Raw genomic sequence first — 24,207 nt, 5'->3', positions numbered from 1 at the left:
AGACATCAACTCTGTACACTAGACCCAGACATCAAGTCTGTACACTAGACCCAGACATCAAGTCTGTACACTAGACCCAGACATCAAGTCTGTACACTAGACCCAGACATCACGTCTGTACACTAGACCCAGACATTAAGTCTGTACACTAGACCCAGACATCAACTCTGTACACTAGACCCAGACATCAAGTCTGTACACTAGACCCAGACATCAAGTCTGTACACTAGACCCAGGCATCAAGTCTGTACACTAGACCCAGACATCAAGTCTGTACACTAGACCCAGACATCACGTCTGTACACTAGACCCAGACATCAAGTCTGTACACTAGACCCAGACATCACGTCTGTACACTAGACCCAGACATCAACTCTGTACACTAGACCCAGACATCAAGTCTGTACACTAGACCCAGACATCACGTCTGTACACTAGACCCAGACATCAAGTCTGTACACTAGACCCAGGCATCAAGTCTGTACACTAGACCACTAGACCCAGACATCAAGTCTGTACACTAGACCCAGACATCAAGTCTGTACACTAGACCACTAGACCCAGACATCAAGTCTGTACACTAGACCCAGACATCAACTCTGTACACTAGACCCAGACATCAAGTCTGTACACTAGACCCAGACATCACGTCTGTACACTAGACCCAGGCATCACGTCTGTACACTAGACCCAGGCATCAACTCTGTACACTAGACCCAGACATTAAGTCTGTACACTAGACCCAGACATCAACTCTGTACACTAGACCCAGACATCAAGTCTGTACACTAGACCCAGACATCAAGTCTGTACACTAGACCCAGGCATCAAGTCTGTACACTAGACCCAGACATCAAGTCTGTACACTAGACCCAGACATCAACTCTGTACACTAGACCACTAGACCCAGACATCACGTCTGTACACTAGACCCAGGCATCAACTCTGTACACTAGACCACTAGACCCAGGCATCAAGTCTGTACACTAGACCCAGACATCACGTCTGTACACTAGACCCAGACATCAAGTCTGTACACTAGACCCAGACATCAAGTCTGTACACTAGACCACTAGACCCAGACATCAAGTCTGTACACTAGACCCAGGCATCAAGTCTGTACACTAGACCCAGACATCAAGTCTGTACACTAGACCCAGACATCAAGCCTGTACACTAGACCCAGACATCAAGTCTGTACACTAGACCCAGACATCAAGTCTGTACACTAGACCCAGGCATCAAGTCTGTACACTAGACCCAGACATCACGTCTGTACACTAGACCCAGACATCAAGTCTGTACACTAGACCCAGACATCAAGTCTGTACACTAGACCACTAGACCCAGACATCACGTCTGTACACTAGACCCAGACATCAACTCTGTACACTAGACCCAGACATCAAGTCTGTACACTAGACCCAGACATCAACTCTGTACACTAGACCCAGACATCAAGTCTGTACACTAGACCCAGACATCAAGTCTGTACACTAGACCCAGACATCAAGTCTGTACACTAGACCCAGACATCAAGTCTGTACACTAGACCCAGACATCACGTCTGTACACTAGACCCAGACATCACGTCTGTACACTAGACCCAGACATCAACTCTGTACACTAGACCCAGACATCACGTCTGTACACTAGACCCAGACATCAACTCTGTACACTAGACCCAGACATCAAGTCTGTACACTAGACCACTAGACCCAGACATCACGTCTGTACACTAGACCCAGGCATCAACTCTGTACACTAGACCCAAACATCAAGTCTGTACACTAGACCCAGACATCAACTCTGTACACTAGACCCAGACATCAACTCTGTACACTAGACCCAGACATCAAGTCTGTACACTAGACCCAGACATCAACTCTGTACACTAGACCCAGACATCAAGTCTGTACACTAGACCCAGACATCAAGTCTGTACACTAGACCCAGACATCAACTCTGTACACTAGACCCAGACATCAAGTCTGTACACTAGACCCAGACATCAACTCTGTACACTAGACCCAGACATCAAGTCTGTACACTAGACCCAGACATCAACTCTGTACACTAGACCCAGACATCAACTCTGTACACTAGACCCAGACATCAAGTCTGTACACTAGACCCAGACATCAAGTCTGTACACTAGACCCAGACATCAAGTCTGTACACTAGACCCAGACATCAAGTCTGTACACTAGACCATAAGTTTGAATTCTTACTGCTACAAGTTTAACACAAGGGAAATAATTATTATAGACTCGTATGATTTAAAAATGTGCAAATGTTTTTACTAGTTACAAGCTTTTATTTAACTCACTTCCTTTGTGTGTCTGTCTGTCTGTCTAGATCGAAACGCCCGAGCGAAATTTCGGACACTTCTAAGTGACAGATACAGTTTGTAGTTGGTACCAGAGTTGGTACCCCCCCGAAAAATTTTTACCGCCCCCCCGAACGAAATTTATATAATTTATATAGAAAATATATACTTTTAACAGTGTCCGCCCCCCCGGAGAAAGTTTACCGCCCCCCCCCCCCCGAAAATTTCAAGTGCCCCCCCCCCGGAGAAAAAAGTCTGGAAGAAACACTGGTTGGTACGTGGTTCAAGGCATGAAGACAATGCAACATAACATTTGACTTAATTTGTTGCCTAATTTTTTATGAATTAATTAAAATGTTGACTAAATTAGTAGGCAGTCTTTTCCAACTACTCTGCGATATTAGACACGCGTCATTGCCTTCAATAGAGTGTCATCACGCCCAATAGGTGCACAATGGTTTTTAGTCATGTAACTCTATTTTAAATCATGTATAATACGAAAAAAAGTTTTTTCATAAAAAACGTTTTAATAACAAGCGTTTATGTAAAAGTGCACTAAAAAGGAGAAAATAAATTATACACTACTATTTAAATAACTATAAAGAAAAACGTGGGTCACTTCCTAAATATTAGTAAAGGTATCCAATAGATACTAAAGTAGCCCACGCTTTTCTTTATAGTTATTTAAATAGTAGTGTATAATTTATTTTCTTCTTTTTAGTGCATTATTACATAAAAGCTTGTTATTAAAACGTTTGTTATGAAAAAAAATTTAACTCATTTCCTCTGTCTAGATCGAAACGCTCGAGCGAAATTGCGGGCACTTCTAACTGACAGATACGGTTCGTAGTTAGTACATGGGTCAAGACATGAAGACAATGCAACATGACATTAAATTTGACTTAATTGGTTGCCTAATTTATAAAAGTTTATTAAAAGCTTGTTATTAAAAGGTTTTTTATTTAAAAAATTTCAGTAATTTAAATTTTAAAAAAAATACAATAGAGTTGCATGAACAAAAACTTTTGCGCACCAAATTCACATGATCACGCGCATATAACAGTGCAGAATAGTTGGTTAAGACTGCCTACTAATTTGTACAAAATTTTAATTAATTCGTAAAAAATTAATTAGCCATCATATGAAGTCAAATTTAATGTAAGATTGCATTGTCTTCATGTCTTGATCCACACGCCAACTTTGACACGAATCTGTCAAAAGTGCCTGAAACTTCGCACGAGCGTTTCGATGTATGACGACGCAGACTTGACAGGACGAGGAAGAAAAATAAAGGCTTGTAAAATAAACCGGGAGTGATCTCCCCAAAACTTTCTCGAATATTCTTATATAACTTGGAATATAGACATGATTTTTAACCACTTAAACTTTTAAAAATAGAATAGAATCTCATAGAAAAAAAGAATTGCGCACCAAGCGAACGCCAAAACAAAATGTGCATAATAGTGCGCAATATTATTAGTACTTTATAAATTTACATGCGTTTTTTTTATAGAAATAGGAAATAGCGTAAATTAGTACTTCCGGTCAACGGAAATTACTCAAAATTTGACAGAAGGTAGAGAATTAGATCTTTTACTTACATGTGAAATTTCATTTATCTATCCTAAATAGTACTCAAGTTATAGGCTTTTGAAAAATTCAAAGTAGAAAAAGTACCACTTCCGGTTATCGGAAATCGCTAAAAAGTTGATACGGATCTACGATTTTGATAAAATACTTATATATTAAATTTCATCAACCTAGCTGTAACGGTACTCAAGTTATCGTGTTTACACACAGACAGACACACACACATACGAACAAGACTGCAAAATTATGTTTTTCCGTATCAGTGAGGTGTAAAACGTCGAGATTTGTATTTTTTTTTTTTTGCACGATTACAAGACTTTCTCTATACTTCGTATATACGAGAAAGTAAAAAGACGTATTTTTCTCAGATTTAACATGTTTCATATGTACGTTATATTAGTTATAGGCAAACAGTAGCCTACATGATTCTATAATTTTGATATAATAATATATCATGATATATGCTTTTCGTACAGTTAATTATGGGAGATTTTTTTCAAATGTACACAATTTGTTTTTTTCTTACCTTTTTAATTTTATCAAAAAGTGAGAAAACCAATTTAATTGCAATTGATTAAAATGATGTACTTATTTTTAGGTTTGAAAATTGAGTCTGTTCTCTGTGTACATGTGTTTGTGTTGATTTCAAAGGATTGTGTTTGTGTCATATACCTGTACAGGTATAGCCCATCAAACATGGCACCATTTAGTGTTTCCAAACCAGAAGTCAAACAAAATCAAAAGTTTAAAACCTCATAACTTTTGAACTGTTTAATAATGTAGTGCTTATTGCGGCCAACGGGAGACGAAATAAGCAACATGCTTTTGACGCCAATGGGCTGTCATGGAAATAAACACTGTGCTGATAAATAAGCTAAATCCTCTTACGCTAGATGCTACAAAAAAATGCATATTTTTATTAATTTAGTTAAAACTTTGCTCTGATAAAAATCATAATTATTCTTTTTGTGACTAACCCTAATTTAGATATGTGTTAAAAATTATATTAACACAAAAACAACCCCACAGCAATACTCAGTTCCGAATCATAAACCTTCTTGATAGACATTGTATTCAGCTCCACACTAAAACTGTTCCCAAAACATGGCACTATTTAAAATCAAACTAACATTTAAAAATTATTAAAATATGTCGGCCTATAAATAGAAGCTAAATATGGATCGGAGTTGACAGAAAATAGGATATTGCTTATTTTGGCGAATAAAAGAGGAAATATGCTTAGTGCTTGGATCCTCAGTTCAGTCGAGGATATAAGTATATAGCCTTTCACAGCTGAGAGGAAACAAGCACAGTGTAGGCCTATATTTCCTTAAGAGGATCTGAGCATATAAGCACCTTGAGCATTTCCTCTTCAGTATGACTGAAAAGTCTGAGGAAAAACAGAAACACATCTACACAAAATTAGATGTATATGTACAAAGATGCCTATTTCATGAATTCAGTTAAAATTCTGATTATTTGCTCTACAAAAATCATTGCTATTATTTTCTGAGATTATCCCTAGCCCTAACCACCCAAACCTACACTTGATAACCACCACACTATCAACTCTACCAACAATGCTAGCTTCTATTAAACCAAACCTACACTTGATAACCACCACACTATCGACTCTACCAACAATGCTAGCTTCTATTAAAGCAAACCTACACTTGATAACCACCGCACTATCGACTCTACCAACAATGCTAGCTTCTATTAAACCAAACCTACACTTGATAACCACCACACTATCGACTCTACCAACAATGCTAGCTTCTATTAAAGCAAACCTACACTTGATAACCACCGCACTATCAACTCTACCACCAGTGCTAGCTTCTATTAAAGCAAACCTACACTTGATAACCACCACACTATCAACTCTACCACCAATGCTAGCTTCTATTAAAGCAAACCTACACTTGATAACCACCGCACTATCGACTCTACCAACAATGCTAGCTTCTATTAAACCAAACCTACACTTGATAACCACCACACTATCGACTCTACCAACAATGCTAGCTTCTATTAAACCAAACCTACACTTGATAACCACCACACTATCGACTCTACCAACAATGCTAGCTTCTATTAAACCAAACCTACACTTGATAACCACCACACTATCGACTCTACCAACAATGCTAGCTTCTATTAAAGCAAACCTACACTTGATAACCACCGCACTATCGACTCTACCACCAATGCTAGCTTCTATTAAAGCAAACCTACACTTGATAACCACCACACTATCAACTCTACCACCAATGCTAGCTTCTATTAAAGCAAACCTACACTTGATAACCACCACACTATCAACTCTACCACCAATGCTAGCTTCTATTAAAGCAAACCTACACTTGATAACCACCACACTATCAACTCTACCAACAATGCTAGCTTCTATTAAACCAAACCTACACTTGATAACCACCACACTATCGACTCTACCACCAATGCTAGCTTCTATTAAAGCAAACCTACACTTGATAACCACCGCACTATCGACTCTACCACCAATGCTAGCTTCTATTAAAGCAAACCTACACTTGATAACCACCACACTATCAACTCTACCACCAATGCTAGCTTCTATTAAAGCAAACCTACACTTGATAACCACCACACTATCAACTCTACCACCAATGCTAGCTTCTATTAAAGCAAACCTACACTTGATAACCACCACACTATCAACTCTACCAACAATGCTAGCTTCTATTAAACCAAACCTACACTTGATAACCACCACACTATCGACTCTACCACCAATGCTAGCTTCTATTAAAGCAAACCTACACTTGATAACCACCACACTATCGACTCTACCAACAATGCTAGCTTCTATTAAAGCAAACCTACACTTGATAACCACCGCACTATCGACTCTACCAACAATGCTAGCTTCTATTAAACCAAACCTACACTTGATAACCACCACACTATCGACTCTACCAACAATGCTAGCTTCTATTAAACCAAACCTACACTAGATAACCACCACACTATCGACTCTACCACCAATGCTAGCTTCTATTAAACCAAACCTACACTTGATAACCACCACACTATCAACTCTACCACCAGTGCTAGCTTCTATTAAACCAAACCTACACTTGATAACCACCACACTATCAACTCTACCAACAATGCTAGCTTCTATTAAACCAAACCTACACTTGATAACCACCACACTATCGACTCTACCAACAATGCTAGCTTCTATTAAAGCAAACCTACACTTGATAACCACCGCACTATCGACTCTACCAACAATGCTAGCTTCTATTAAACCAAACCTACACTTGATAACCACCACACTATCGACTCTACCAACAATGCTAGCTTCTATTAAAGCAAACCTACACTTGATAACCACCACACTATCAACTCTACCACCAATGCTAGCTTCTATTAAACCAAACCTACACTTGATAACCACCGCACTATCGACTCTACCACCAATGCTAGCTTCTATTAAAGCAAACCTACACTTGATAACCACCACACTATCAACTCTACCACCAATGCTAGCTTCTATTAAAGCAAACCTACACTTGATAACCACCACACTATCGACTCTACCAACAATGCTAGCTTCTATTAAACCAAACCTACACTTGATAACCACCACACTATCAACTCTACCACCAATGCTAGCTTCTATTAAAGCAAACCTACACTTGATAACCACCGCACTATCGACTCTACCACCAGTGCTAGCTTCTATTAAACCAAACCTACACTTGATAACCACCACACTATCGACTCTACCAACAATGCTAGCTTCTATTAAACCAAACCTACACTTGATAACCACCACACTATCGACTCTACCACCAATGCTAGCTTCTATTAAAGCAAACCTACACTTGATAACCACCACACTATCGACTCTACCACCAATGCTAGCTTCTATTAAAGCAAACCTACACTTGATAACCACCACACTAACGACTCTACCAACAATGCTAGCTTCTATTAAAGCAAACCTACACTTGATAACCACCGCACTATCGACTCTACCAACAATGCTAGCTTCTATTAAAGCAAACCTACACTTGATAACCACCACACTATCAACTCTACCACCAATGCTAGCTTCTATTAAAGCAAACCTACACTTGATAACCACCACACTATCGACTCTACCACCAGTGCTAGCTTCTATTAAACCAAACCTACACTTGATAACCACCACACTATCGACTCTACCAACAATGCTAGCTTCTATTAAACCAAACCTACACTTGATAACCACCACACTATCGACTCTACCACCAGTGCTAGCTTCTATTAAAGCAAACCTACACTTGATAACCACCACACTATCAACTCTACCACCAATGCTAGCTTCTATTAAAGCAAACCTACACTTGATAACCACCACACTATCGACTCTACCACCAGTGCTAGCTTCTATTAAACCAAACCTACACTTGATAACCACCACACTATCGACTCTACCACCAATGCTAGCTTCTATTAAAGCAAACCTACACTTGATAACCACCACACTATCGACTCTACCACCAGTGCTAGCTTCTATTAAACCAAACCTACACTTGATAACCACCACACTATCGACTCTACCAACAATGCTAGCTTCTATTAAAGCAAACCTACACTTGATAACCACCGCACTATCGACTCTACCAACAATGCTAGCTTCTATTAAAGCAAACCTACACTTGATAACCACCACACTATCGACTCTACCACCAATGCTAGCTTCTATTAAACCAAACCTACACTAGATAACCACCACACTATCGACTCTACCACCAATGCTAGCTTCTATTAAACCAAACCTACACTTGATAACCACCGCACTATCAACTCTACAAGCAGTGCTAGCTTCTATTAAACCAAACCTACACTTGATAACCACCACACTATCGACTCTACCAACAATGCTAGCTTCTATTAAAGCAAACCTACACTTGATAACCACCACACTATCAACTCTACCACCAGTGCTAGCTTCTATTAAAGCAAACCTACACTTGATAACCACCATACTATCAACTCTACCACCAGTGCTAGCTTCTATTAAACCAAACCTACACTTGATAACCACCATACTATCAACTCTACCACCAGTGCTAGCTTCTATTAAAGCAAACCTACACTTGATAACCACCACACTATCAACTCTACCACCAGTGCTAGCTTCTATTAAAGCAAACCTACACTTGATAACCACCATACTATCAACTCTACCACCAGTGCTAGCTTCTATTAAAGCAAACCTTAACCAGACAGACAAGCCATAGACACTGAGTGGTCTCAATCTTTTATTGTGGTGAGCGCTGCTTGAGCCTGCTGACCATCTCCTCCAGCAGAGCCTTGAAGCGCTGGGCCTTGAAATGTTCCGCCAGTTTGAGCAGCCTCCCCAGGGGCTGGCTGGGCTCCGTGTCTGGTCCAAGACACAAGACAATGGCACGTATCTCAGTGCTGCTGCACTGTTTGTTTAAGTATCTCATCAGCTCAGTCACACACGGCACCTGGTCATCTCTCAGCAAGCTCTGGGGACAAGGTGGAGGGACTTGACGGGGAGAATAAAACTTGATGGGGAGACTAAAACTTGACGGGGAGAATAAAACTTGATGGAGGGACTTGACGGGGAGACTAAAACTTGATGGGGAGACTAAAACTTGATGGGGAGACTAAAACTTGACAGGGAGACTAAAACTTGACGGGGAGACTAAAACTTGACGGGGAGACTAAAACTTGACGGGGAGACTAAAACTTGACGGGGAGACTAAAACTTGACAGGGAGACTAAAACTTGACAGGGAGACTAAAACTTGACGGGGAGACTAAAACTTGACAGGGAGACTAAAACTTGACGGGGAGACTAAAACTTGATGGGGAGAATAAAACTTGACGGGGAGACTAAAACTTGACGGGGAGACTAAAACTTGATGGGGAGACTAAAACTTGATGGGGAGAATAAAACTTGACGGGGAGACTAAAACTTGACGGGGAGACTAAAACTTGATGGGGAGAATAAAACTTGATGGAGGGACTTGACGGGGAGACTAAAACTTGACGGGGAGACTAAAACTTGATGGGGAGAATAAAACTTGACGGGGAGACTAAAACTTGACGGGGAGACTAAAACTTGATGGGGAGAATTAAACTTGATGGAGGGACTTGACGGGGAGACTAAAACTTGACGGGGAGACTAAAACTTGACGGGGAGACTAAAACTTGACGGGGAGACTAAAACTTGATGGGGAGAATAAAACTTGACGGGGAGACTAAAACTTGACGGGGAGACTAAAACTTGACGGGGAGACTAAAACTTGATGGGGAGAATAAAACTTGACGGGGAGAATAAAACTTGACAGGGAGACTAAAACTTGACGGGGAGACTAAAACTTGACGGGGAGACTAAAACTTGATGGGGAGAATAAAACTTGATGGAGGGACTTGACGGGGAGACTAAAACTTGACGGGGAGACTAAAACTTGACGGGGAGAATAAAACTTGACGGGGAGACTAAAACTTGATGGGGAGAATAAAACTTGACGGGGAGAATAAAACTTGACAGGGAGACTAAAACTTGACGGGGAGACTAAAACTTGACGGGGAGACTAAAACTTGACGGGGAGACTAAAACTTGACGGGGAGAATAAAACTTGATGGGGAGACTAAAACTTGATGGGGAGAATAAAACTTGACGGGGAGACTAAAACTTGATGGGGAGAATAAAACTTGACGGGGAGACTAAAACTTGACGGGGAGACTAAAACTTGACGGGGAGACTAAAACTTGACGGGGAGACTAAAACTTGATGGGGAGAATAAAACTTGATGGAGGGACTTGACGGGGAGACTAAAACTTGACGGGGAGACTAAAACTTGATGGGGAGAATAAAACTTGACGGGGAGACTAAAACTTGACAGGGAGACTAAAACTTGACGGGGAGACTAAAACTTGACGGGGAGAATAAAACTTGATGGAGGGACTTGACGGGGAGACTAAAACTTGACGGGGAGACTAAAACTTGACGGGGAGACTAAAACTTGATGGGGAGACTAAAACTTGACGGGGAGACTAAAACTTGACGGGGAGACTAAAACTTGATGGGGAGAATAAAACTTGACGGGGAGAATAAAACTTGACAGGGAGACTAAAACTTGACGGGGAGACTAAAACTTGATGGGGAGAATAAAACTTGATGGAGGGACTTGACGGGGAGACTAAAACTTGACGGGGAGACTAAAACTTGACGGGGAGACTAAAACTTGATGGGGAGACTAAAACTTGACGGGGAGACTAAAACTTGACGGGGAGACTAAAACTTGATGGGGAGAATAAAACTTGACGGGGAGAATAAAACTTGACAGGGAGACTAAAACTTGACGGGGAGACTAAAACTTGACGGGGAGACTAAAACTTGACGGGGAGACTAAAACTTGACGGGGAGAATAAAACTTGATGGGGAGACTAAAACTTGATGGGGAGAATAAAACTTGACGGGGAGACTAAAACTTGATGGGGAGAATAAAACTTGACGGGGAGACTAAAACTTGACGGGGAGACTAAAACTTGACGGGGAGACTAAAACTTGACGGGGAGACTAAAACTTGATGGGGAGAATAAAACTTGATGGAGGGACTTGACGGGGAGACTAAAACTTGACGGGGAGACTAAAACTTGATGGGGAGAATAAAACTTGACGGGGAGACTAAAACTTGACAGGGAGACTAAAACTTGACGGGGAGACTAAAACTTGACGGGGAGACTAAAACTTGACGGGGAGACTAAAACTTGATGGGGAGAATAAAACTTGACGGGGAGACTAAAACTTGACAGGGAGACTAAAACTTGACGGGGAGAATAAAACTTGACGGGGAGAATAAAACTTGACAGGGAGACTAAAATTTGACGGGGAGAATTAAACTTGACGGAGGGACTTGACGGGGAGACTAAAACTTGACAGGGAGACTAAAACTTGACGGGGAGAATTAAACTTGACGGAGGGACTTGACGGGGAGACTAAAACTTGATGGGAAGACTAAAACTTGACAGGGAGAATAAAACTTGACGGGGAGACTAAAACTTGACGGGGAGAATAAAACTTGACGGGGAGAATAAAACTTGACGGGGAGACTAAAACTTGACGGGGAGAATTAAACTTGACGGGGAGAATAAAACTTGACGGGGAGAATAAAACTTGACGGGAAGAATAAAACTTGACGGGGAGAATTAAACTTGACGGGGAGAATAAAACTTGACGGGGAGAATAAAACTTGACAGGGAGAATAAAACTTGACGGGAAGAATAAAACTTGACGGGGAGAATTAAACTTGACGGGGAGAATAAAACTTGACGGGGAGAATAAAACTTGACGGGGAGAATTAAACTTGACAGAGAGACAAAAACTTGACGGAGAGAATAAAATTTGCTGAGAGACTTAAACTTGACGGGAAGAATAAAACTTGACGGGGAGACTAAAACTTGACGGGGAGACTAAAACTTGATGGGGAGAATAAAACTTGACGGGGAGACTAAAACTTGACAGGGAGACTAAAACTTGACGGGGAGAATTAAACTTGACGGGGAGAATAAAACTTGACGGGGAGAATAAAACTTGACGGGAAGAATAAAACTTGACGGGGAGAATTAAACTTGACGGGGAGAATAAAACTTGACGGGGAGAATAAAACTTGACAGGGAGAATAAAACTTGACGGGAAGAATAAAACTTGACGGGGAGAATTAAACTTGACGGGGAGAATAAAACTTGACGGGGAGAATAAAACTTGACGGGGAGAATTAAACTTGACAGAGAGACAAAAACTTGACGGAGAGAATAAAATTTGCTGAGAGACTTAAACTTGACGGGAAGAATAAAACTTGATGGGGAGAATAAAATTTGACAGAGACTTGACAGAGATACTAAAACTTGACAGAGATACTAAAACTTGACAGAGATACTAAAACTTGACAGAGATACTAAAACTTGACAGAGAGACTAAAACTTGACAGAGATACTAAAACTTGACAGAGATACTAAAACTTGACAGAGAGACTAAAACTTGACAGAGAGACTAAAACTTGACAGAGAGACTAAAACTTGACAGAGAGACTTGACAGAGAGACTAAAACTTGACGGAGAGAATAAAACTTGACAAAGAGACTAAAACTTGACAGAGAAACAAAACTTGATGGAGAGTGAAGTAGAGCTAATGGTATCAGAACCTACCTCCCTCATGTTGCTGCAGTAGTCAGCTAAGAACTCCCTGATGGTGTCAAGGAGCTTGTGGTACTTGGCCCTGCTGGTGGCCACATCCTCCTCCTCCACAGCCTTGTCCTCACTACTGGACACACACTTAGCCGGGCTGACCAGTTGACCGCTGACATCTTTGGTTGTCTGACTGGATGGCTCCAGCTGCTCATGGCCAGCCTGCGCACTCTGACCTTTGAACTCATCAGTTTTCTCTGTGTCCATCTCCTCAAAGTTTTTCTGTGGAGAAAAACCCTCCGACCTCCGGCTCCCTGAGCACCTCTCCCCCTGCAGTATTCTTAAGGCTGACCTATCACCTCCCCCTGAACTTAAAGCTGACCTTTCACCTCCCCCTGAACTTAAGGCTGACCTATCACCTCCCCCTGAACTTAAAGCTGACCTTTCACCTCCCCCTGAACTTAAGGCTGACCTATCACCTCCCCCTGAACTTAAGGCTGACCTTTCACCTCCCCCTGAACTTTGGTCTCTGCCCCCTCCCTTGTCAGCAAGTTTTTTCTTAAGTTTTTTCTTCTCCTGGGGTTTCTTCCAACTCTCTTCCACAAACTGCTCGTCTAACAGGGGGGACATGACTCTCCTCTCTGACCAGGAGGTGTCCAGTGCTGCGTGTCTGGGACTGGGGTCTGGTGTGTGGAAGCGACTGGCCTGCTCACGCTCAGCTCTGTCTGACCACGACGTAGCAGGCCTGGACTGGTCAGTCTTCTTGTCCTGGCAGTTTTCTGTCTGCTTCTCAAAACCTGAGATTGTCTTGTACCAGCCCAGCTTCCTGTAGACTGCCACTAGACTCTTCAGGATACAGTGGGCGAACCAGGGGGCTGGGGGGTAGAACAATAGGTTTAGGTGGACAAACCTACGGGATAGAACAATAGGTTTAAGTGGACAAACCTAGGGGATAGAACAATAGGTTTAAGTGGACAAACCTAGGGGGGTAGAACAATAGGTTTAGGTTGACAAACCTAGGGGATAGAACAATAGGTTTAAGTGGACAAACCTAGGGGATAGAACAATAGGTTTAAGTGGACAAACCTAGGGGGGTAGAACAATAGGTTTAAGTGGACAAACCTAGGGGATAGAACAATAGGTTTAAGTGGACAAACCTAGGGGATAGAACAATAGGTTTAAGTGGACTAATCTAGGGGATAGAACAATAGGTTTAAGTGGACTAATCTAGGGGATAGAACAATAGGTTTAAGTGGACAAACCTAGGGGATAGAACAATAGGTTTAAGTGGACAAACCTAGGGGATAGAACAATAGGTTTAAGTGGACAAACCTAGGGGATAGAACAATAGGTTTAAGTGGACAAACCTAGGGGATAGAACAATAGGTTTAAGTGGACAAACCTAGGGGATAGAACAATAGGTTTAAGTGGACAAACCTAGGGGGGTAGAACAATAGGTTTAAGTGGACAAACCTAGGGGATAGAACAATAGGTTTAAGTGGACAAACCTAGGGGATAGAACAATAGGTTTAAGTGGACAAACCTAGGGGATAGAACAATAGGTTTAAGTGGACAAACCTAGGGGATAGAACAATAGGTTTAAGTGGACAAACCTAGGGGATAGAACAATAGGTTTAAGTGGACAAACCTAGGGGGTAGAACAATAGGTTTAAGTGGACAAACCTAGGGGATAGAACAATAGGTTTAAGTGGACAAACCTAGGGGGGTAGAACAATAGGTTTAAGTGGACAAACCTAGGGGATAGAACAATAGGTTTAAGTGGACAAACCTAGGGGGATAGAACAATAGGTTTAAGTGGACAAACCTAGGGGGGTAGAACAATAGGTTTAAGTGGACAAACCTAGGGGGGTAGAACAATAGGTTTAAGTGGACAAACCTAGGGGATAGAACAATAGGTTTAAGTGGACAAACCTAGGGGGGTAGAACAATAGGTTTAAGTGGACAAACCTAGGGGATAGAACAATAGGTTTAAGTGGACAAACCTAGGGGATAGAACAATAGGTTTAAGTGGACAAACCTAGGGGATAGAACAATAGGTTTAAGTGGACAAACCTAGGGGATAGAACAATAGGTTTAAGTGGACAAACCTAGGGGATAGAACAATAGGTTTAAGTGGACAAACCTAGGGGGGTAGAACAATAGGTTTAAGTGGACAAACCTAGGGGATAGAACAATAGGTTTAAGTGGACAAACCTAGGGGATAGAACAATAGGTTTAAGTGGACAAACCTAGGGGGGTAGAACAATAGGTTTAAGTGGACAAACCTAGGGGATAGAACAATAGGTTTAAGTGGACAAACCTAGGGGGTAGAACAATAGGTTTAGGTTGACAAACCTAGGGGATAGAACAATAGGTTTAAGTGGACAAACCTAGGGGATAGAACAATAGGTTTAAGTGGACAAACCTAGGGGATAGAACAATAGGTTTAGGTGGACAAACCTAGGGGATAGAACAATAGGTTTAAGTGGACAAACCTAGGGGATAGAACAATAGGTTTAAGTGGACAAACCTAGGGGGGTAGAACAATAGGTTTAAGTGGACAAACCTAGGGGATAGAACAATAGGTTTAAGTGGACAAACCTAGGGGATAGAACAATAGGTTTAAGTGGACAAACCTAGGGGGGTAGAACAATAGGTTTAAGTGGACAAACCTAGGGGATAGAACAATAGGTTTAAGTGGACAAACCTAGGGGATAGAACAATAGGTTTAAGTGGACAAACCTAGGGGATAGAACAATAGGTTTAAGTGGACAAATCTAGGGGGTAGAACAATAGGTTTAAGTGGACAAACCTAGGGGATAGAACAATAGGTTTAAGTGGACAAACCTAGGGGATAGAACAATAGGTTTAAGTGGACAAACCTAGGGGCTAGAACAATAGGTTTAAGTGGACAAACCTAGGGGATAGAACAATAGGTTTAAGTGGACAAACCTAGGGGATAGAACAATAGGTTTAAGTGGACAAACCTAGGGGGGTAGAACAATAGGTTTAAGTGGACAAACCTAGGGGATAGAACAATAGGTTTAAGTGGACAAACCTAGGGGGTAGAACAATAGGTTTAAGTGGACAAACCTAGGGGATAGAACAATAGGTTTAGGTGGACAAACCTAGGGGATAGAACAATAGGTTTAAGTGGACAAACCTAGGGGATAGAACAATAGGTTTAAGTGGACAAGTTACACCTCTGCTTCAGGTGATGTTGTAATGGAATGAGAGAATCATCAGACCTAGCTATACATGCTCTATGTATGTCTAGCTACACATGCTCTACTATCCATGTATGTGTATGGGATGTCTCTTTGTGACATAATCATTTTTTTAAAATTTGTAATGAGTAGGTGCTGGGTTGATATACATGAGATGGGTTGACATACATAGATGTATATCTATCAACTTATCAACTAGATGTATGTCTATCAACTTATCAACTAGATGTATATCTATCAACTTATCAACTAGAAGTATATCTATCAACTTATCAACTAGATGTATATCTATCAACTTATCAACTAGATGTATATCTATTAACTTATCAACTAGATGTATATCTATCAACTTATCAACTAGATGTATATCTATCAACTTATCAACTAGATGTATATCTATCAACTTATCAACTAGATGTATATCTATCCACTTATCAACTAGATGTATATCTATTAACTTATCAACTAGATGTATATCTATCAACTTATCAACTAGATGTATATATATCAACTTATCAACTAGATGTATATCTATCAACTTATCAACTAGATGTATATCTATCAACTTATCAACTCGATGCATCAACTTATCAACTTGATGTGTCAACTTATCAACTTGATGTGTCAACTTATCAACTTGATGTATATCTATCAACTTATCAACTCAATGTGTCTACTTATCAACTCAATGTGTCAACTTATCAACTCGATGTGTCAACTTATCAACTAGATGTATATCTATCAACTTATCAACTCAATGTGTCAGATTATTGAAGGCAGTGATCAGGTTCTTGGCTTGACTTACATGAGATGAGCTCCAGGCGCAGCAGGGCGTGTCTGGAGAAGATGTGGTGGAGGGTGGCCACTATGGTGGTGATGATGACGCCATCTTTGCTGAGGTTTAAACTCTTACACAGAAACTTGAGGTAGGTCAAGGCCGCCTCAGCCACCTCACCAGTACAGCATTCTGAAATATGTCATTAGAACACATGACACATGACTTTCTGAAACATGTCATTAGAACACATGACATTCTGAAACATGTCATTAGAACACATGACATTCTGAAACATGTCATTAGAACACATGACATTCCGAAACATGTCATTAGAACACATGACATTCTGAAACATGTCATTAGAACACATGACATTCTGAAACATGTCATTAGAACACATGTCATTCTGAAACATGTCATTAGAACACATGACACATGACATTCTGAAACATGTCATTAGAACACATGACATTCTGAAACATGTCATTAGAACACATGACACATGACATTCTGAAACATGTCATTATAACACATGACATTCTGAAACATGTCATTAGAACACATGACACATGACATTCTGAAATATGTCATTAAAACACATGACATTCTGAAACATGTCATTAGAACACATGGCACATGACATACACAGCATTCTAAAACATGTCATTAGAACACACATGACACAGTACATTCTGAAACATGTCATTAGAACACATGACACATGACATTCTGAAACATGTTATTAGAACACATGACATTCTGAAACATGTCATTAGAACACATGACACATGACATTCTGAAACATGTCATTAGAACACATGACACATTACATTCTGAAACATGTCATTAGAACACATGACATTCTGAAACATGTCATTAGAACACATGACATTCTGAAACATGTCATTAGAACACATGACATTCTGAAACATGTCATTAGAACACATGGCACATGACATACACAACATTCTGAAACATGTCATTAGAAAACATGACACTCTGAAACATATCATTAGAACACATGACACATGACATTCTGTAACATGTCATTAGAACACATGACACATGATGTTCTAAAACATGTCATTAGAACACATGACATTCTGAAACATGTCATTAGAACACATGACATTCTGAAACATGTCATTAGAACACATGACATTCTGTAACATGTCATTAGAACACATGACACATGACATTCTGAAACATGTCATTAGAACACATGACACATGACATTCTGAAACATGTTATTAGAACACATGACACACACAGCATTCTGAAACATGTCATTAGAACACATGACACTCTGAAACATATCATTAGAACACATGACACATGACATTCTGTAACATGTCATTAGAACACATGACACATGATGTTCTAAAACATGTCATTAGAACACATGACATTCTGAAACATGTCATTAGAACACATGACATTCTGAAACATGTCATTAGAACACATGACATTCTGAAACATGTCATTAGAACACATGACATTCTGAAACATGTCATTAGAACACACATGACACATGACATTCTGAAACATGTCATTAGAACACATGACACATGACATTCTGAAACATGTCAACATACACCCCCTCCACTCACCTAAAGCCAATATGCCAGCATGATATGTTGTAAACAAATGGAAGATGTTCATGATAGAATTCTGTCCTGATGATTCATGCTCATAGCTGGGAGAAATCAAAGTCGTTAGATCAACCAGCAGTGTCACACAACACTAAAGTCCCTGAGTGTCACACAACACTAAAGTCCCTGAGTGTCACACAACACTAAAGTCTTTGAGTGTCACACAACATTAAAGTCCCTGAGTGTCACACAACACTAAAGTCCCTGAGTGTCACTCAACACTAAAGTCCCTGAGTGTCACACAACACTAAAGTCCCTGAGTGTCACACAACACTAAAGTCTTTGTCACACAACACTAAAGTCTTTGTTACACAACACTAAAGTCCCTGAGTGTCACACAACACTAAAGTCCCTGAGTGTCACACAACACTAAAGTCTTTGTCACACAACACTAAAGTCCCTGAGTGTCACACAACACTAAAGTCCCTGAGTGTCACACAACACTAAATTCACTGAGTGTCACACAACACTAAAGTCCCTGAGTGTCACACAACACTAAAGTCTTTGAGTGTCACACAACACTAAAGTCTTTGTCACACAACACTAAAGTCCCTGAGTGTCACACAACACTAAAGTCCCTGAGTGTCACACAACACTAAAGTCCCTGAGTGTCACACAACACTAAAGTCCCTGAGTGTCACACGACACTAAAGTCCCTGAGTGTCACACAACACTAAAGTCTTTGAGTGTCACACAACACTAAAGTCCCTGAGTGTCACACAACACTAAAGTCCCTGAGTGTCACACAACACTAAAGTCCCTGAGTGTCACACAACACTAAAGTCCCTGAGTGTCACACAACACTAAAGTCTTTGTCACACAACACTAAAGTCCCTGAGTGTCACACAACACTAAAGTCTTTGTCACACAACACTAAAGTCTTTGAGTGTCACACAACACTAAAGTCTTTGTCACACAACACTAAAGTCCCTGAGTGTCACACAACACTAAAGTCCCTGAGTGTCACACAACACTAAAGTCCCTGAGTGTCTCACAACACTAAAGTCCCTGAGTGTCACACAACACTTAAGTCTTTGTCACACAACACTAAAGTCCCTGAGTGTCACACAACTCTAAAGTCCCTGAGTGTCACACAACACTAAAGTCCCTGAGTGTCACACAACACTAAAGACTTTGTCACACAACACTAAAGTCCCTGAGTGTCACACAACACTAAAGTCCCTGAGTGTCACACAACACTTAAGTCTTTGTCACACAACACTAAAGTCCCTGAGTGTCACACAACTCTAAAGTCCCTGAGTGTCACACAACACTAAAGTCCCTGAGTGTCACACAACACTAAAGTCTTTGTCACACAACACTAAAGTCTTTGAGTGTCACACAACACTAAAGTCTTTGTCACACAACACTAAAGTCCCTGAGTGTCACACAACACTAAAGTCCCTGAGTGTCACACAACACTAAAGTCCCTGAGTGTCTCACAACACTAAAGTCCCTGAGTGTCACACAACACTTAAGTCTTTGTCACACAACACTAAAGTCCCTGAGTGTCACACAACTCCAAAGTCCCTGAGTGTCACACAACACTAAAGTCCCTGAGTGTCACACAACACTAAAGACTTTGTCACACAACACTAAAGTCCCTGAGTGTCACACAACACTAAAGTCCCTGAGTGTCACACAACACTTAAGTCTTTGTCACACAACACTAAAGTCCCTGAGTGTCACACAACTCTAAAGTCCCTGAGTGTCACACAACACTAAAGTCCCTGAGTGTCACACAACACTAAAGTCTTTGTCACACAACACTAAAGTCCCTGTGTGTCACACAACACTAAAGTCCCTGAGTGTCACACAACACTAAAGTCCCTGAGTGTCACACAACACTAAAGTCCCTGAGTGTCACACAACTCTAAAGTCCCTGAGTGTCACACAACACTAAAGTCCCTGAGTGTCACACAACACTAAAGTCTTTGAGTGTCACACAACACTAAAGTCCCTGAGTGTCACACAACACTAAAGTCCCTGAGTGTCACACAACACTAAAGTCTTTGTCACACAACACTAAAGTCTTTGTCACACAACACTAAAGTCTTTGAGTGTCACACAACACTAAAGTCCCTGAGTGTCACACAACTCTAAAGTCCCTGAGTGTCACACAACACTAAAGTCCCTGAGTGTCACACAACACTAAAGTCTTTGTTACACAACACTAAAGTCCCTGAGTGTCACTCAACACTAAAGTCCCTGAGTGTCACACAACACTAAAGTCCCTGAGTGTCACACAACTCTAAAGTCCCTGAGTGTCACACAACACTAAAGTCCCTGAGTGTCACACAACACTAAAGTCTTTGAGTGTCACACAACTCTAAAGTCCCTGAGTGTCACACAACACTAAAGTCCCTGAGTGTCACACAATACTTAGTAAATAATAAGCTAATATGCCTACATGTGGCTTTAGTAAATAATAAGCTAATATGCCTACATGTGGCTTTAGTAAATAATAAGCTAATATGCCTACATGTGGCTTTAGTAAATAATAAGCTAATTTGCCTACATGTGGCTTTAGTAAATAATAAGCTAATATGCCTACATGTGGCTTTAGTAAATAATAAGCTAATATGCCTACATGTGGCTTTAGTAAATAATAAGCTAATATGCCTACATGTGGCTTTAGTAAATAATAAGCTAATATGCCTACATGTGGCTTTAGTAAATTATATGTCAATCACCTTACACGTATCTATAATACATATATGCAAAATGATTTCACAATGTGGTTTTATGTCAGGATGGCCTTAAGGTAGGGCATAGTAATGTAATGTTTCCCTTTCATACCTGACGGTCTATGGGGCAAGTGAAGTAGAGTTCACTTGTATGGTAGGACATACATAGTGTTTATTCCTTACAATTTTTTAAAGAGACAAACCCTATTTCCTTTGAAGCTTCAAGAACAGACAGAACAAAGTCTCTCTCTTCAGTGAAGAAGTTACAAAACTTGGTTTCATCCTCATCCATGTACATCAAGGTCAAGGCCAGTTCTGCAGCTTGCTTCAACAGATCAGCTGAAAACATGCCAGGTCTTCAAATCTTTGCCAGTAGTTTCATGTCAGTCAACCATAGGTTCATGTCAGTCAACCATAGGTTCATGTCAGTCAACCATAGGTTCATGTCAGTCAACCATAGGTTCATGTCAGTCAACCATAGGTTCATGTCAGTCAACCATAGGTTCATGTCAGTCAACCCAATATAGGTTCATGTCAGTCAACCCAATATAGGTTCATGTCAGTCAACCATAGGTTCATGTCAGTCAACCCAATGTAGGTTCATGTCAGTCAACCCAATATAGGTTCATGTCAGTCAACCCAATATAGGTTCATGTCAGTCAACCATAGGTTCATGTCAGTCATCCCAATGTAGGTTCATGTCAGTTAGAACTTATTTCGGACACAGATAACTGTCAAGCTATCAAACTGATTAAAAAATTGGTTACTGGGTCATGGTATTGCATTGATATGGCTCTATATTTTTAGATAGAAAATAAACAGACACTGTTTTATAGGAGCTTTTCATTGGGAAAACCCATTGCTAGAGTAGTACAGAGATTTGATAACATCAACTTCTTGGACTGCTGGGGCCCTGTCAGGGGTTTGACACAACTGACCATTGGTTGATCCTGAGAGTATTCTAATCATCTCACTGGTGACTAGCTGACCATTCTCACACAGACCTTGGTAACAGCAGCTATTATCTTTATGGCACAAAGCAGTATTGAAAAACCTGCACAGTAGAATACAAATCTTCAGTTCAATATTTATGGCTCAATAATGCAGTCAAAATTTAAATAATCATCCCCATATAGCAGTCAGAATTTTTAATGATACCCCATGATGCAGTCAAAATGTTTATTTTAATAATGATAGCCCATGATGCAGTCAAAATGTTTATTTTAATAATGATAGCCCATGATGCAGTCAAAATGTTTCTTTTAATAATGATAGCCCATGATGCAGTCAAAATGTTTATTTTAATAATGATAGCCCATGATGCAGTCAAAATGTTTATTTTAATAATGATAGCCCATGATGCAGTCAAAATGTTTATTTTAATAATGATAGCCCATGATGCAGTCAAAATGTTTATTTTAATAATGATACCCCATGATGCAGTCAAAATGTTGAGTTAACTATTAAATCTTCAGCTTCATTATGTTTTTGCTTGTTTTACAGTGGCCATCCAGATATGGGTTTAGGGGGTCAAGGGTCAGTAAGCATAACTTTTGTGGACTGAGGGGAGGGGAGTATGAAATCCATGTTGACATCTGGCAAATGTCAGGGTTTCTACAATCTGGCAAGTCTCAGGGTTTTTACAATCTGGCAAGTGTCAGGGTTTCTACAATCTGGCAAGTGTCAGGGTTTCTACAATCTGGCAAGTGTCAGGGTTTCTACAATCTGGCAAGTCTCAGGGTTTCTACAATCTGGCAAGTGTCAGGGTTTCTACAATCTGGCAAGTGTCAGGGTTTCTACAATCTGGCAAGTGTCATGGTTTCTACAATCTGGCAAGTGTCATGGTTTCTACAATCTGGCAAGTGTCATGGTTTCTACAATCTGGCAAGTGTCAGGGTTTCTACAATCTGGCAAGTGTCAGGGTTTCTGACATCAAAGAATGAAAAAAGCAGTAAAAAACTTGACCTCATGACTTCATGGAGAACAGGCTGATCTGTATTTTCCAAAAGCTGGATCAAAACAATGCTAAAGGAAATAAAATAAAAACAAAAATCATCAAAACAATGCTAAATGAAATAAAATAAAAACAAATATCATAACCTTTTGAATGTACTAAAAATACAAAAAAAACATTTCATTAAAGCTTTGGTTACTAAAATATTGAAGGGATCTTTTATTAAAGATAGACGATTTGTTTTATTTTCTTTTTTTCAGTGCACTAAAAGCTTATTAAAGGTTTTTATAATTGTTTTATTTTCCACTTTTTAGTGATTTGTTCTAAATGAAGTAGTCACCACATTGGCTAGGACTAGACATATTTGCTTTATAACTCATCAATACCATGAAAACCTAAAAATGACCATTATCTGCTCCTTCTTTGTCTGCGGTTGACTTTCAAGCAGTGAATCAACCAGATGGGACAAAAATTTCAACATTGTCTGTTAACTGATTGAACCATTTCTAGTATTTAATCATGTTATCTCCCCTTTTTTATTTAATTTAGTAATTTTAAATTATATTTTAATGACTAACCTAATTTTTATTAATTAGATTTTTAAAAATATATTTTTGCATTGTCATCAGAGGTGAGTGTGTCTGGAAAGCTTTAAATTGACTTTAGGTAAAATAATTTTTTAACATAAAAATTAGTTTTTATTTAATTTTAAAATATATAAAGACTATTCAGACAAACTTCACCTCTATAAATAACTACATACTTTGCAAACTAATGGGAATGGTCC

The 24,207-nt window shown here is 40.0% G+C and overlaps 1 protein-coding gene across 1 annotated transcript in view; it reads right to left on the bottom strand.

The window, feature by feature from the left end:
* Positions 1-9,207: 9,207 nt before the first annotated feature.
* LOC131937325 (uncharacterized) overlaps positions 9,208-24,207 on the bottom strand; it is a 28,505-nt gene continuing 13,505 nt past the window's right edge. The window contains exons 6-12 of the mRNA XM_059294620.1: positions 23,432-23,491; positions 22,405-22,520; positions 21,670-21,805; positions 18,738-18,823; positions 17,155-17,316; positions 13,144-13,997; positions 9,208-9,453 (exon numbers count right to left, since the gene is read on the bottom strand). Of these exons, the coding sequence (XP_059150603.1) occupies positions 9,223-9,453; positions 13,144-13,997; positions 17,155-17,316; positions 18,738-18,823; positions 21,670-21,805; positions 22,405-22,520; positions 23,432-23,491 (1,645 nt within the window). The 3' untranslated portion in view covers positions 9,208-9,222. The remainder of the gene's footprint in view (positions 9,454-13,143; positions 13,998-17,154; positions 17,317-18,737; positions 18,824-21,669; positions 21,806-22,404; positions 22,521-23,431; positions 23,492-24,207) is intronic.

Source organism: Physella acuta, unplaced genomic scaffold, assembly GCF_028476545.2.
Source record: "Physella acuta isolate Inbredline_101_S28 unplaced genomic scaffold, ASM2847654v3 ptg000208l, whole genome shotgun sequence".
Classification (NCBI taxonomy): Eukaryota; Metazoa; Mollusca; class Gastropoda; family Physidae; genus Physella; species Physella acuta.
Note: the sequence above shows the minus strand (reverse complement) of the source record. Positions and strands in the feature narration are given on the sequence as shown.